General features: G+C 45.6%; 1 protein-coding gene across 1 annotated transcript in view; it reads right to left on the bottom strand.

Annotated features, from left to right (window-relative positions):
- The window catches only part of TAF2 (TATA-box binding protein associated factor 2), a 63582-nt gene that overhangs the window by 37382 nt on the left and 10620 nt on the right, over positions 1 to 15580 (bottom strand). The window contains exons 9-16 of the mRNA XM_078600607.1: positions 15385 to 15484; positions 15205 to 15290; positions 13626 to 13761; positions 10094 to 10248; positions 7408 to 7522; positions 5521 to 5630; positions 3505 to 3570; positions 399 to 651 (exon numbers count right to left, since the gene is read on the bottom strand). Coding sequence (XP_078456733.1) covers positions 399 to 651; positions 3505 to 3570; positions 5521 to 5630; positions 7408 to 7522; positions 10094 to 10248; positions 13626 to 13761; positions 15205 to 15290; positions 15385 to 15484 — 1021 coding nt within the window. The remainder of the gene's footprint in view (positions 1 to 398; positions 652 to 3504; positions 3571 to 5520; positions 5631 to 7407; positions 7523 to 10093; positions 10249 to 13625; positions 13762 to 15204; positions 15291 to 15384; positions 15485 to 15580) is intronic.

Here is a 15580-nt window from a genome sequence, read left to right as displayed (position 1 = left end):
CTGTCATAGCCAATCCGTTGGCATATTTGCAAAAACTAAAAATTATCCTTGTTTTCTCATTTGTTTTCAAGTTAGGGCAATCCTGAGATCAATTCAGAGAGCAATAGGGTCAGCCCCCAATAGCAACACAACTTTACACGCACGTTTATTCAGATCGGATCATTTTTACAAAAGTTGCAGCATCTTCCCCTTTACGGATTAGCATAACAGATCTAACTTTAATTGGAAAGCCTCCGAAGTCTACGAGCCAAATGGCACACTGCCACAACAAACACACAAAGTAGCAGAAAGCAAGAGGGGCGAGCGGGCAGGTGGATGAGCGGGCAGGTGAGTAAGCGAGCAGGTGGGCGAGCGGGCAAGTGGGCGAGAAAGCAGGTGGGCGGGCGACCGAGACGCACCTGGGCCAGGCAGATGGTGGACTGCATGCGCACGCGGTAGAAGCACTGCTCGTGCTCCAGGATGTCGGTGAGAGCCAAGCGCGACTGGGGCGTGGGGAAGCGCTCCAGGGCGGAGATGGCCTCGCCCTGTGCCACCACGTCGCGCTCGTAGCGAAGCTCGTACTGCCACATGAAGTCCGGCTGCTCCAGCTCCACGCGTCGCAGGATGCTCATCTCCGGGTCGATGCGGATCCACAGAAGCGGTGAGTCCGCACTGGCCGACAGACGGGACCGGGAGTGGGGTGTGAGGCGACGGGAGTTTGTTTGCTTAAAGCACATCCTTAGAAACCATCCGATGTTATTGGCATCATAGCATGAGATTAAGTATCCATTCAGATCTTTCACAGAGCAGTGTAACCATTGGAGAACAGCTCACGGATTTGGATGTCACAGAGCTACCTCTGAAGTCCCTTCGGGTCCACAGAGCAGAGGGCAGCACTTATCAATCTAGGCTACATATCATAATCAAGAGTTGTATTGTAAGTTAAGAGCAGCAACCATATTTGATTAGATGGGATTTTTTTGGATAGTCATTGGTGAGCAGGCTGAGACCATCAACTCACTGATTTGGAGGACCCGGTTTAACCACAGGCCTGGGATTTGAACCAGGACAGGTGCCAGCTCAATGCTCTGCCACTGTCTGCGAGTCTGATTCAGAAGAATGATATTCTTAGGTTTTTTCGGTAAAGTCATGTAGGTAAAACATCAAAATTAATGAAAATAAAATAAAAACAAAAATCACGACGTTTCGGAGGCAACACAAGTCTCTGCCTCCGAAACGTCGTGATTTTTGTTTTTATTTTATTTTATTTTCATTAATTTTGATGTTTTACCTACGTGACATTACCGAAAAAACCTAAGAATATGATTCCTTGCAGTCACGAAAGCTTCAAATCTAGAATTCAGAAGAATGACTTTTATCGCGCTTCTCTAAACTGGTTTCGAAAGCAAAGACCAAGTGTTTCTAACCTAACATTAAAACTATATTTAAGAATCACAGTTAAGAGACAAAAACATAGACTATTAAAAATAATTAAAATAAAACAATGAAACTTCATCAACGGTATTTATAGTATCCGAGATACAATAAGTCGCCCAACCCCCGCACTAATGAGGCTTTTGGCTTGGAATTACTTTACTAACAGCACTGTGCGATGCACAATCGCAATCGTTTGAAAATAATGCAATGGCACAGAAGCATCTGTGCAATTGCTGTGCAGGAAGAGATGTTTTTTTTTTACAACTCATCGCTCACAGAATCCACATCATGGTTACACCCCGTCAGGGTTTTACTGCAGGGATGCTTCTGTGTCGGGGTCATAACAGGTGGACGATAATTGAGCGAGTGAAGAGCAGAGGTCATGCGGCAGGGCACGCTGCTGCATTGAAAGCGGCGTAAGGTGTACAGAAATCCAGAGAAAATTAACAGTGCATTTTCCCCACTGACGTCATCGGCTTACCTTCACAATCTTGCCTCTAAGTACCATTCCCTCTTTCTGCCGCTCGACTGCCCTGTTACTTCTCGCTCTGTGACTCCTTCCTCCCTGGAGACCTATAACTCCCTAAAGCTTCCTCAACCTCCCGTCTCACTCCCTCTTGCGTCCTCGCCCTCCCCGTGTCCTCCCTCTAGTCCTACGCTTCTTCTGGCTCAGCCTGGAGTGTGGAGACTCGGGGCTCTCCGTGACGCTGATAATTCCAGCGCCCACAAAAAAGTGCACCAATCACCGGGGTACCCTGGAGGCCACCGTGGGGTACGGCTTGTGCGCAACTCCATGAATAAATCATTAGAGAATAACCAGAACAAAGCACAGGAACTGCTGCGACACTAATCGTTATGCACTAAAAAGGAGCATGAGGGGGGAAAAACGACCTCACCGCTCATCAGCTCTCAGATCTTTTAAAAAATGAAATGCATCAATAATAGCAGACACCGATTAAAGAAGGTCTGGAACACGCTCATCCGAGCCAACGGTGAGCTCAAGCAGTAACGTTTTTAAATTACTCGCTTAATTTAAAAACCTAGTAAGATGACATTTCCCTGACTATTAAAAAAAAGATTGGTTTCCCTGTTAAATAATTTACAAACTTCCACATCCCTAACGGCCTTGCACAGGGCAGCACTATGCTTGTCGCAGGTCTTGTTCTTCTTGTTGTTGTTTTGAAAGCTCAAGATACAGCTCAAGGCAACGAACCCTATAAAATTCAACAGTTGCCTTCAAATTCACAGCTCTGCTGTGTCAGCTGAATACGCCAGTGACCCACTTTCTCCTGCACCTGGGCTGCACAAACACAGCCCCCCACACCCCCCAAACCCCCCCCCCCCACTGTCTGAAGTGCTGATGTTATCCCTCTCTGGGTTGACATGCGCTCCTTAATCCTGTAATGACCTTATTTTATTTTCTTTTACAGCAGCCCGCGCTCAAATGCTTTTCGGAAATTACTAAATATAATTTCTGAGGCAGGATTTAAACGTGGTCATTTCCGTTGTGCTCTGCAGAATAGATAGCAGTCACAGAATTATGCAAGCAAGGTGGTGTGAAGACGGTACATATCGGGGTACCTGAGCTTGACGCACACACAAATTAATTTCCGCTGCATTCATTATTATTGCGCCCGATAAATAAAACAACCGTAGAGCAAACATTAACAGTTAAACGCCAAGTTTGGCACACGTGTGAATACATTGACAATTAATGCATTTTTAAGCATTAAAGAGTAACAGTTTTTAATTGAACCGGTCATGCTGTAGACACAAAGCGACCGAGGTAAGCACACTTGTGCGGTAAGAAAGTGCATCATTCAGAGGCCCGAGAGCAAAAACATTTGTGCTGTGGATTTAATCATTTCGCTCAGCCTGCTGTGTAAAATAAACATTCAACAAAATGTAACCTTGGACCACCCATAAAAACCTGGCTTCCTTCCAACTGCTGTGCGGTTTAAGATAAGGCCAGAAGTCGGACGCATTGGCTTACATAACTCCTGCTTTGACAACCAGTGCAATCCTACGATGTGGTCATTTTGTTTGCCACATGTCACGGTGCCGGTAAGATGAGCCAACGTCACTCACTCCATCAATGACAGATCCATGTCGATCTCCTCCCCGTTTAGCAGAGGGATCTTCTTCTTTTTGTTCCTGTATGAGTGAGGAAACAACCACAAATTAGGCTTTCCCCCCCGAGTCCTAGTTCCACAGACACGCGACATTCACTTGCACTTACAATTCAAGCAAACGGAATTACAATACGCTGTCGCATATCCGACCGTAAGACATCCGCCCTGGCCTTGACAAATTCATAACCGCCCGCACCTAGTGCAGTGTTTGTGTACGAGTGTAACTGTTATCTTATGGAGATGTTCACAACACAAATCTGACCTCTTCACTTTACAGTGATGTGTTCTTAAGCACAGTCAAGCATTGGCCCGCGTTTAAGGCTCTGTGGACTTTATTTTTGTCCAGGAACTTATTTGCGCACGGTGGCATAACCGTAATAATTTTCTCAAGACATTTACATATCCAATATTTTCACTTATCCGCCTACATGAGACATTGTACTGGTGTATGTGGTGGGGTTTTTTTGTCATGGGTAGCAGAGCTCAGTTGAAGAGAATATTCCACCACCTTGATAAAGTGAGCTACTGCAAGGTCCCTTGGGCCAAACTGCTGCAAGGCAACAGATGGCAAGCATACTGATGATGCAATGCATATTCCAACTGACGTTAAAAAGTGTGCGTGTGGCGGTCCGGATGCAGCTGGCAGATTTCCCCCGCAGTTCTTTCCGACGGCCGTGATATTTTACAGACTGAGTGTTGCTTCCACCAGGATAAGTGTGAAAGCAAGATTAACTGTTTTGAACGTGTGTGTGTGTAATAGAAGGAAGGTTCAAGTGGTTATGAGACAGATGGTTTCTTGTAGCTGATGGTTACTGGTGCCAGTGAATTAGTGTTGAGAAGTTATTCAGATGTTTAACCAGGCGGAAACTCGAGGGACCAGGATAGTCTCGTTTGCGTGAGTGAGTGGGTGATTCAAGTCTAGTTGATTTTGTTTAAGCAGGTGAGGCTTCATAAGACCAGCACAGTATTATTTGCTAGAGTGACCTGGGGCATTAATCTGCCAGTAGGTGACAATTATCATTAAGTATAATCTGAATTGAGTAATTTTCCAGGTAGTTTGAGAATTTGGCAAATTTCACACAAGTTTAAGAAGACAATACTGTAAATGCGTATCGAGGATGTGGATTTGTCCCTATAATAATTTACAGCTGTTTGCCAAACAACTGATGGGGTAAGGACTCCCCATGCGTCATGAGTCATGGTCTTGACCATACTTAACCACACATATCAGTGCGGGTTGGTGAAAGTCCCCCCCAAAAACCGGTTCAAATCCCATTCGTCACTGATATCAGCCATGGCTGGAATAAAAAGCAGTGTCTCCGGGCGCATAGCACAGTGTGCTAACCACTGCACCACTGCTCTCCGCCAATTAAAATCCATATACAACAGTGGCAACTTGGATTCCAATTTGGTCCGTCTCCATTAAATTAGCTCGGCTTAAAATGAGTACCTGGCAAAAGTGTGGTCAATATCAGGCAGCTGGGTATTGTGCTGGTATCACTGATCCCCTCGTGTACAGCACTGGCCTTGACAGATGCTCACTAAACAGTGCCTGCCCCAACAGTGTGTATACTTACTTGGACAAAGGTGTGTCGCTCGGTATAGAATGATGGATCGTTTCATTGACAAAATCGATTATTATGCTCAAAGAAGCATTGCATTGCGTGTGAATTTATGCTAATCAAAACGAGAGCATAAAAAAAAGACAGAACCCAAATAAAAAATAGACATTTCTTCAACTGAGTGAATAAAACAGCTCATTCCTGGGAAAGTTAATTGCCTCTACCTCATGTCCACTCATAACCACACCTTCACCAGTTCGCCACTTGTATTTGCAGTGAAATTAATGAAAAACTATTGAAAAGGCGGACACGACAGCCGATAAAAGCACGAGCGTTACTTCAATTTCAACGCAATTCGTCTGGGGAAGGGCAAAGCGAAAGCAGCGGTGCGCTAAGGAGGAGCCACCTACCGGCGGCTCTTTGAGTGGCACGGAATCTCGTGGCGCGTGCTGTTCTCCTCGATCTGCAGGTTGTGGTTAAACGAGCCGTCCAACTCTTGCACGGTGACTGTCAGAGGACCCTGCACACACACGGGCGGTCAGCCAACAACGGTGCCCCTCAATGCCAAGTCGGGTCAAGTGAGGCAGCATATGCCCTCCACCCTCTAGCGCCAAATCCTCGGGTCCCTGGTCGCAAAGCTCCCATGGGAGACCCCTTCCTACCCACGAGTCTCAATGACAGCGGCTGATCTTATGCACCATGGGGCCTGTGGCCAGCCCCTTGGCCTCCTCCTCCGCCCACGAGGTTCTCGAGCTAAGAGAACGAGGCGGGCAGGGTTAACCAAGGGGAAGAGATTATATATTCTTAGGTTTTTTCCGGTAAAGTCACGTAGGTAAAAAATTTAAATTAATAAAAGTAAAATAAAAATCACAACGTTTCGGAGGCAACACAAGCTTCCGTCTTCAGGTGGAACCGTCACAGCACGATTGCTGTATCAAGAGAAATTCCAAGAAAACCGTCCTTATATATACTGGTTGAGGGTGGGAGGAGCCAAGGCAGGCCCCTGGATATTATTATTATTGTGAGGTTAGTGCGGCTGAAGTCGCTGCTAGGAATGAGCCTTTGTTGTGTAGACTGGTTGAACTGGGAGGTTCCAAGAGTTGTTAAGGTGCGGCTGCTGTAATTTTAATTTTTTACCTACGTGATTTTACCGAAAAAAACATAAGAATATGAATCCTTGCAGTCACGAAAGCTTCAAATCTGGGAAGAGATTAGCCACGTGCCCAACGTGCCTTAGCATTCCCGTAGCCTGCAGGTCTCGCGCCTCGCATCTTATCGTGCTGCAGTCGCCTATGCAATATGCAAGGGAAAAGCCACGAGGCAGCCAGGAATTGGGAGTGGTCCCATCTCATACGTGTGGATATTTTTCAGCTTCTATAATTTCCTCCCACATGAAGCTGAGCACTCGTTAAACGAATCTACCAAGCATTTTGCCCCCCCCCACCCCCATTCCTCTAATTATAGGGGTGATTGAAAAGTCTAGGGCATAGTAAGAATAAATAATTTACAAGCACTACCGCATCTTAGAGCAGCAAATTACCCTCGTTATTTTTTACAGGTGATTGAAATGATATAATGTGTGATTGAATAAAAATTAAGAAAGCTAAAAAGAACGAGTGAAATATAAAACGCATGTAAATGTGCAGAAAGACTACATTCATCAAACCCAGCTCCCAGCGCATTGTGCATGTGCAAATGAACAACAATGCAACTTGTGCTGCCAACGAACAGTTCGAAGTACAAGACCCAAAAGTTTATCCAGACGGGGATAAAAGCTTTGAAAAAATCAATGGACCAAGTACATTTTACTGTAAAGTGACCATGCAGAAAAATAATACACTTTTGCCAAGGTTAGCCAAAGAGCACAGACTCGTCACATATCCCTTGAAACGCACGCACATCAAGGGTGACGCGGAACCCTACTTGCCGAGTTGTACGTATGCTGAACTTCCTTTGCACCATACGTAGCCAACCGTGCTAAGCAGAGGTGAGGAGGAAGGTCAACAAACTAAACACAAAAAACTGTTCTAAATAAATGAGTTTTCAAACTAAATTAAAAAGTGCACAGCTCCAGTGGCTTCCTAATATCGGAAGAGCGTTCCAGATGGCCGCAGAAGCGCATCCGAAGGCACGGGATGCGGTGACCGTCTCCGTTCGATGGGCAGCCGAAAACCGTCGCAAGGATAACCGGAGTACGCATGATGGCCGTTGCGTCTGGACGAGATCGGCGAGTTGTTGTGAGTGAGTGAACAGAGGGAATGAGACGCGGTACGCGCAACGCCGCTCCTCGGCCTCACCACGTATTTCTGCGTCCCCTGTGCGATGCAGTCCTGCTTGAGCTCCAGCTCCAGGATGTTGCGCTTGCGGTTGAACACGAACGTCCCGTAGAACTTCACCACACCAGACTGGTCGCTGGACGCCCACCCCCACCGAATGTCAAGGGAAACTCACTGCCTGCTCCGGAGCTACAGCCGACGCTAGTTCAAAGATTAACGCGGCGAACGCAACAAAAACACGTTGCCTGATGCTGTGCCCTCGTTTACATTCAAAACACGTGAAATAAAGTCACAAAGCACCACGGCCAATGAGGTTGGAGAGTGGAAAGAGGTTGGGTAGAGGAGCCGCAGGTAACGACGTGGGAGCGCAGAGCACACTAGGAAAATCTGCTCATTATCCCGCGACACCATCACACAACGCTCTACTCACGCAAATTACATCACGGGGTCTTTAAAGCCAATGTTTTGTAACTAAACAACAAATTTAAATCTACATAGCATCTAAATGCCATTGCATCTCAAGACACTGTAGAATAAGAAAAGAAAAACGACTTTAAGATAGGAGGGGTGTGTGGTGGGGGGGGAGGGTGGTGGTCAGGGCAGGGAAACACACGAGAGGGCAGAGAGGGCAGCACTGTAGCAGAGCTCGGGACAGAGGAACCAGGGCCCAGTGACAGCGGGGGAAGTCAGGGAATCCAGGACAGCACCAACCAGTCACAGCATATTTAAAACATTTCCTACAGAAACTACCAGGCAGACGGAGGAATCAAACCATCAGCTATATTCATAGACGTTTTGAGTAGGGTGAAAATGAATCAATGGCAAGCAAGATAACCACCAGACTACCAAACTGCTTGCTGAACAGATGTAGCACAAACTGCAATCGGGAAAGGTTACGGAATGTCTGTTTGCATCTCACACCGTGTCGGTGACGAGGGTCACGCTGTCACGGGTGCGATCGGCGATTAAACCCCCCGCAAATTGAAAATAAAACGAGCTCCAGTGATAACAGATCCAGTGTGGCTGGGGCGAACGGTTTCACATCACTGCGGAAAGCGCTTCAATCGGGAACAAAATTAATGCGGCAACATTGTGCGCCCACAGGCTACGACATCTGACCTCCGAGCCACTCAACCACAGTTAAACTCACAAGTGCATGCTGATCAACGACGTATGTCACTGACGCATACCTAACCAGCGTGGAGTAGCAATCACATCAGTGTCCAACAGCAGGCATCTGTGATTACAACCACTTATCTAGCCCTTCCAATTACATAACTCCAATTAAAAACTTAAATATTCCAAAAGTGACTTGGCAAGTTTAAAAATATCTGCAATTCCCAAATTGAATTGCTCTTTGTAACCCGCTAAACCGAAGACGGAAGGAATTAAGAGGTATTTTCAGAAATCCTCTCGTGGCTTGTTTCGGGCGCTCGAGTGCTGCACCAGACAGCATTTCAGTTTTGCCCTGCGGACCACGCTGATTTGTGCCAGATCATTAAAATGAGTGGGCCACTAATTAGAACTACCACTCGCACGCTCTCCATATTTTCCCAGCCGAGTGAATGGATGCTCTCAATTTCAAAGAAGAAAAACAATCACATTTGCTTACACAGCAACAGCAGGATTTTGTGAAACCTTCCTACAAATATATGGGACAAAGGATCCCAATAAAGTATCAACGCCTCGAGAAAATGACTACATTCGAGAAGTCTGAAGGGTTTTGTGAAAGGGTGAGATTATGAAGGAACGGTTCATTTTAATTTCTCATTAAAATTATTACAGGGCACGCAGCCTGAGGTCGTAGTGAAAAACAATGAATTTTGACGTTGCATCCGTAGACAAGGAATAGTGGCTGATGCACAATATTTAAACAAGACCCATTAGTGCAGCTAAGTTACCAAAACATCACTCCCACTCTCCAGAACGGCATCTGATTTGATTGACCTTCATTAGGCAGCTCGATGATTAAACACAGGCTAGCTGGCCCGCCCACACACATTTACCACTCGCGTACTTTCTCAAGAGAAAAAAACGAATAAAAACATTTCAACGGTAGTCATTTGAGAAGTGTGGCCTCAGAATTTTAAATCGAGCGGTGGTGCAGCGGTTATCGCAAAGCACTATATATATACCCGGCGACCGATTGGTGGCCATGCTCTCCCTCCTTCAGCCAACCCACACTGACCAGCGTAGGGGAAGTATGGTCAAACAACCCCCGCAATCGACGCGACATGGGGAGGCCTTCATCCAGCAGTGGATTGGCAAAGGGATATCATCCTTTATTTTATTTTAACCTCAGTTTTAGGTATGAATTCTTGGCATCCAATTGTTGGACTTCGTCAGAAATGTCCCCATGGCATCTGCGACCGGTCTCCTAGCGACTGAGGAGGGCTCAGTTCGAGCGAGACAGCCCTGTCTTGATGCGCAAACTCCTGGAGCAATTGCGCACTTGAGCTGGTGGTTGACGTTCAAAGTGGACTGCGACCCTCAAAGGAATGTCACCGCCCCCGTGGTTGCCCCCCCCCACCTGCCCCCCGTGATCCGTGGATCAAACAAATTACTCGAGACACCGGTATGGCTGCAAGAGAAGTTGATGTGAATGCTTTCGCAAGGGGTCACACGTTTGGCCCAACGGTCCTTCGTTGACTACGCGTGATGAATTTAGACATGAATTGCTGCAGCAAGCACCATGAGCAAAGGATACACCCACTGACGAATCAGCGGCTGGATATCCTTGCCCGAAACAATGGAGATGGACTTGAGGAATGCACTGGTGGACAGCAGCATCTGGCTCCACATGTGGGACTGGAAGCGCTGGGAAGATGCGGTGTTGGCCAGAGAGAGCAGCTTGTTAAACACCTGCCGGGAGACAAAAGAGGGAAAGTCGATAATTCAATACAATTTAATTTCGATTTAAAGCTTTCGTGACTGCAGGGATTCATCTTCTTGGTTCTTTCGGTAAAGTCACGTAGAAGGGAAGTAATAAAATAATAAAAATAAAACACAATAAAATAACATTTAAAAAAAATCCTCAGGTGAAGACGGCTGCTTGCGTTGTGGCCGAAACGTTGTGAGAATTATTTTATTATGTTTTATTTTTATTATTTTATTACTTCCCTTCTACGTGACTTTACCTAAAGAACCAAGAAGATCAATACAATTTTTTTAAATGTTTTTAAGTGGCCAGGTCAACTGAGAATTCAGGGGACTAAAGCGGTACCGTAGCAAGTGTATGGGCTCAACCCAGTCACCAATCACTGTACAAAAAAACTAAATCACGTTGAATGTGTTTCTGCACTTGAGGTGACCAGGGTGGCTCAGAAGTCACAGCACTGAGCTGGCAATGCTGAGATCCAAGATCTGAAATCAGGGGGCCGCCTGTGATTAAACCGAGTTCTCAAGACAAATTCATGGTCTCGGGTTTGGTCACCAATGACTGCAGAAAAAAATCCCATGACATAAAAAAAAAATTTGCACTTAATATGGTTAAATTCCAGATCTCAAAGTTAAATCTATGATTTCAATGTCATGCGACAGACATTCCTAGCAGTGGCAGGGCGAGTAGGCTACCCTCCCTACCATGTGCACAGAAGGTCACTTTACGGGATCTCAGAGAAAGCTCTGTGGGATTCACTTCCGTGAGCTTCCACTAACATGAAGGGTGCACTGCTCTGTGAGAGATCATTGCATGACACATTTCGCACAATCTGTGAAAGAAATTGAGAAAATACGTTTCATTAAAAGATCCAACATCTCAAAAAGTAAGCAAAACCAAGATTACAATTTTATACCATCCATTTGATTTTTTTTGCTATTAGAGTGCCTACTTGGGTAATGACCGTAAAATGCTTTTCAAATATTCATAGGTACTCAAACCTTTAAATACTGAATTGCTACTTAATTTAAATTATATCCATTTCCATAATGTAAGTTTTTTGTTAACGTACTTCATTTTATAATTTATTGTAATGTCTTTAATTTTCACTATATATACATCTGTACTTCGTTGTGCTTTCACTTTAGTATTTTTTTGGATGGATGCTGCCTTTTTATTCCATTTCTAGATTCGTGTATGATCGAGGTTTTGAATAATTTGTATCGTGGGAACATCCCTGCTGTTATGATATATTTATCACTACCAAGGTCTCCCTTGAAAAAGCCTTGCGTGTCAACGGACTTTCCCCTAGGTATGAATAAATTCTGCGCGTCTAAACATAGAACATGCACGTGTAAAAGTTGTTCTATCTTCATCAATATTTATCTCCCTATCAAGCTCAAAATTCCATTGTGCATGTATTATTCAGAATATTAATCACGTGTTATTATCACTTACCGTTTGTATATATATTTTTTTACTAAGATGCACCGCTCAGTTTCACTATCTCCATTACCGCATGGTGCGGTGGTGTCACAGAGGTCACGTCATTACGTAAAGGACCACGCATCAATCACTCCAGATAGCCGACTCCACCAAAAACACCACATTAGAAATAACCGGAGCTGCCCAACGACAAGAGAAGATACCACACTCGTCTCCTTCATTGCATTGCCATTTACTAAACAAAGTGATAGCCCATTGACATCCGTTGTCACGTTATCTCGCTCGCAAACAAGGGAAGCCTGTCACGCTGGAAGGGTTATTTATATATTTAAAATAAATAATAGGTTACGAATAACAGCGTTGGTTTGCGGTCACCAAGAGGACAAAAAAGACGAAGGCCGGTAAGGTGGATTGTCGATTTCTTTCCCAGCGGCAACAGAACAAACATACCTGGTCATTATTTTAATTAACCTGTTTGTCATTGGGAGAGGTGGCTCTGTGGGTTACCGCACTATGCTACACACCAAGTGACCCGAGTTCAATGCCCGATCGAGGCTAACATTGGTGGCGAGTGATATCTGAACCGGTCCTGGTGCCTCCCTCCCCTTCGCCGAATCAGCACTAACCGGCGTGAAGTATGGTCGAACAATCCCAATGACCGACACGTTAGACTTTCATCGAACAGTGACGTGACAAAAGGGTGCACAGGGTGGTGATCCAGATGTCTTATGATCTCCAATTAATTGACCCCGAACATTTGTTTTCCTTTGCATATTAATTTATGTTTTAAATAAACCTGACCTCCCTTTACATTAAAACATGTTTTGCAGGTAATTATAAATGTTGACTTTGGAGCTATGATACATACAAGTGCTCAATAACCTGTTTTCAATCAATCTGCAGTTAATATTTAGCCCATTTTCAATCTATTGGTGGATGAAGGCCTACCCAAGATGTTGTACATAGATGTTGTTTGACCATAACTCTCCACGCTGATCACTACTGGTTGTTGAAGCGGGTACCCACAACCAGTTTAGACATTCCTCGCCAATGATGTTCACCGTGGCTAGGAATCAGGCTCAGGTCACCGGCTTCATAACCACTGATGTCACCACTCGAGTCCAATGAGGCTGATGAGGTTCTTATGGGGTCTTGAACAACTCCTTCAACGAAGATTAAACATTTTGTTAAAAAGGCCTTGCGGCATGACATGTTGGCTGATGGAAATCGAGTCAAGCATATGCACTAGGGTGCTACTTTTCATGTCCGCTCCTGCTACTTCTACAAGCACAATATGAATACATGTGCAAGTTGCTGGTCACAGGTCACACACAAGACAAAGATTCCCATTATAACCTTTGACAGGCTATTGGGGAAAGTGGTTAGCAAGCAGCTATTAAGGCTGACACGGCACACAAAAGGGTAGGTGGCCAGCACCGCGTCAGGTGCTGGCTCATGCAAACCTGAGTCGACCTCGGGGAGGCCCAGAACTAGTTCAGATATCCATCACCGATACTGGCCATTAGCGCTAATCGTATATGGGTCGCCGGGTATGTAGCGCAGTGCCAACGCCCACTTGTGTTTGGCCTTTAACTAAGATCCCCGTATACCCTTAACAGACTGTTGGGACAAGTGCTGTTAGCAAGCACCTATGAAGGCTGGCACGGCACACGAGGGAGTGGGTGGGCCAGCACCACGCCCGGCCGCCCTTGTCTCCTGAGTGGTGATGTTTACACACTGCATCAGACACTCATTTCAGGCCGAGTTAACCTGGGGAGACCCAGGACCAGTTCAAATATTCGCCAATGTTATTACTGAATGTGAGAGGGAATCAAACCCAGGTCGCCGGGTTTATAGCGCAGCACGCAAACCACTGCGCCACCACCCCCCCCCCCCCCCTTTGACACACACACACCTGCAGCAGGAATTCCATGCTGATGCGGTTCTCTATGAGCCTGAGCACCAGGTGTGCCTTCGCCTGGTACAGTTTGTAGTATTCCCACGAGAGCGTGTGCGGGTAGCACACGGAGAAGTGCAGGTGAGGAGTGGGACTGCACAGACATACACACAGACACGAGTGGCACACACACACATGCGCACACGCCCGATGAAAACAATTGTTAATATTATGTAAATGTCAGTTTTTTTATTCAGAAAAGCATCCATCATTCCTTGTGAAAAGCATGTCCTGCCCAAGCCTACTTACTTTTCTAAACAGTAAGATCAATAATACAGGTTTTTCAGGTTAGATCGCGTAAATATATAAATGTGTCATTAAACACGCCACCACCCGACACAGCCAACTAGTAAGGTTTGTCACGTAAACAGAACATGCCAATTGGTTACTAGTACAGTTTCAGTTTTTCAGTTTCAGTTTCATTTATTAGGTATAGCCCTGTGAGCCATTCCGGCTCTTGAATAGGGTAGAACCGTAACAAAAACAAATATGAACAAGAAAACATCTTAAAGTGACTATGCGCAAACAGAAAAATCCAGGAAAAAACTGCAAAGTCTTCCAGAAAAAAAGCACCGTACACCAACGCTGTGCAAAAATCCCAGTGGAATGCAAGTCAAGCAACAACAACAACCACAAGACAACTCCGATGTGCTGTGTTAAACTAAGTAAGATGTCTCTCACTTGTCTACATTCTCTAATCCAAGTGTTACTTAGCCTCTAAGTGTAATGCCAAGCCAGCATCACCTCGTGCATCTTTGCACACTTTCCAGCCTGCGTTCAATTGTATTTGTCAGTCGTCCACGGTTCCGAACAATCTCACTGTAGGCTACAGGGAATGACCTAAAACTGTGTTGAGGGACATGGGTATGTTGCATTTCGGCATTAAATTGATTTCTCAAAGAACGAATGTACTGCTATCGTTCGCCTCCTCATTGCCGACGTATGTGCAGTGATTAATCGTTCAACGTGGTAGACGTGTTTCCTGAATAATGCTGCGTTGAGCCAAAACGCGTTAAGGGAAAACTATTTCACCGAAATAAATAATTTAAAAGGTTGGGTTTGCAAGGCACGATGTACGCACACGCAGTAAGATGGCAGGACAAAGGAACTGAGATGAGGGTAATACACCGCATATTGTACCATTCCGCGTGCATACCCAGAATTCCCAGACCACTTAGCCGTGTGCAGCTCATGAAAGTAACTCATCGTAGACCGCTCAGAAACCGCGTTGTAACGGACGCGTTCTGCTTTGTGCGAAAGCGCTCCCAAATTGAAGAACCGCGTAACAATGAAAACTCGTTGTGTGAACACACATTAAGCGAAGGCTCTCTATATTTATTAGTCTGCTGTGTTTTCGAGTTTTGTCCCGACAACAATTGTGGTGTTTTGTTTAACGCTTGGCCATCCCACTTTCATGTCAGAAAAATGTTACGCCGTGGTCCTCGGAGCGAGCAATTGCTCGCTCACCCACTCACTCGAGTGAAACTAGTGGGTGAGCGAGCAGGCGGGCGAGCGAGCGGGTGAGTGCAAAGTCCACCTCTCCTTCTCCTTGCCGGCAGCGAAGGTCGGGTGGAGGAGGATGCCTCCGGTTTGCAGCTCGTAATCCGTCACTCGGGACAACCACTGCAGGAGGGACAGCATGGCAGAGATATGTTGACGCACGGCTTCGGGAGGCGGTGGAGTTAACTGCGGGAAGCGCAGTCGACGTGTGACATACCTTTTTAATCCAGTAACGATATTCGTTGTTCCCGAAGGTCTTTTTGATCCAGAGGCCGTAAATGTAGCCGGAGATGCCTTTAAGCACCCAATCGTCAGTCCTGGTGAAGAATGAAACCCAGGTGCAGATAGATTTGATTGCCTTACAGAAATGAGAAGCGCTACTGATTTATTTTTTCAAATTGTATTCATTTAGT

The sequence above is a fragment of the Lampetra planeri genome, chromosome 14, assembly GCF_965212315.1.
Source record: "Lampetra planeri chromosome 14, kcLamPlan1.2.h2, whole genome shotgun sequence".
Taxonomy (NCBI): domain Eukaryota; kingdom Metazoa; phylum Chordata; class Hyperoartia; order Petromyzontiformes; family Petromyzontidae; genus Lampetra; species Lampetra planeri.
The sequence above is the reverse complement of the archived record's forward strand: the minus strand, read 5'-3'. Positions and strand labels throughout refer to the sequence as shown.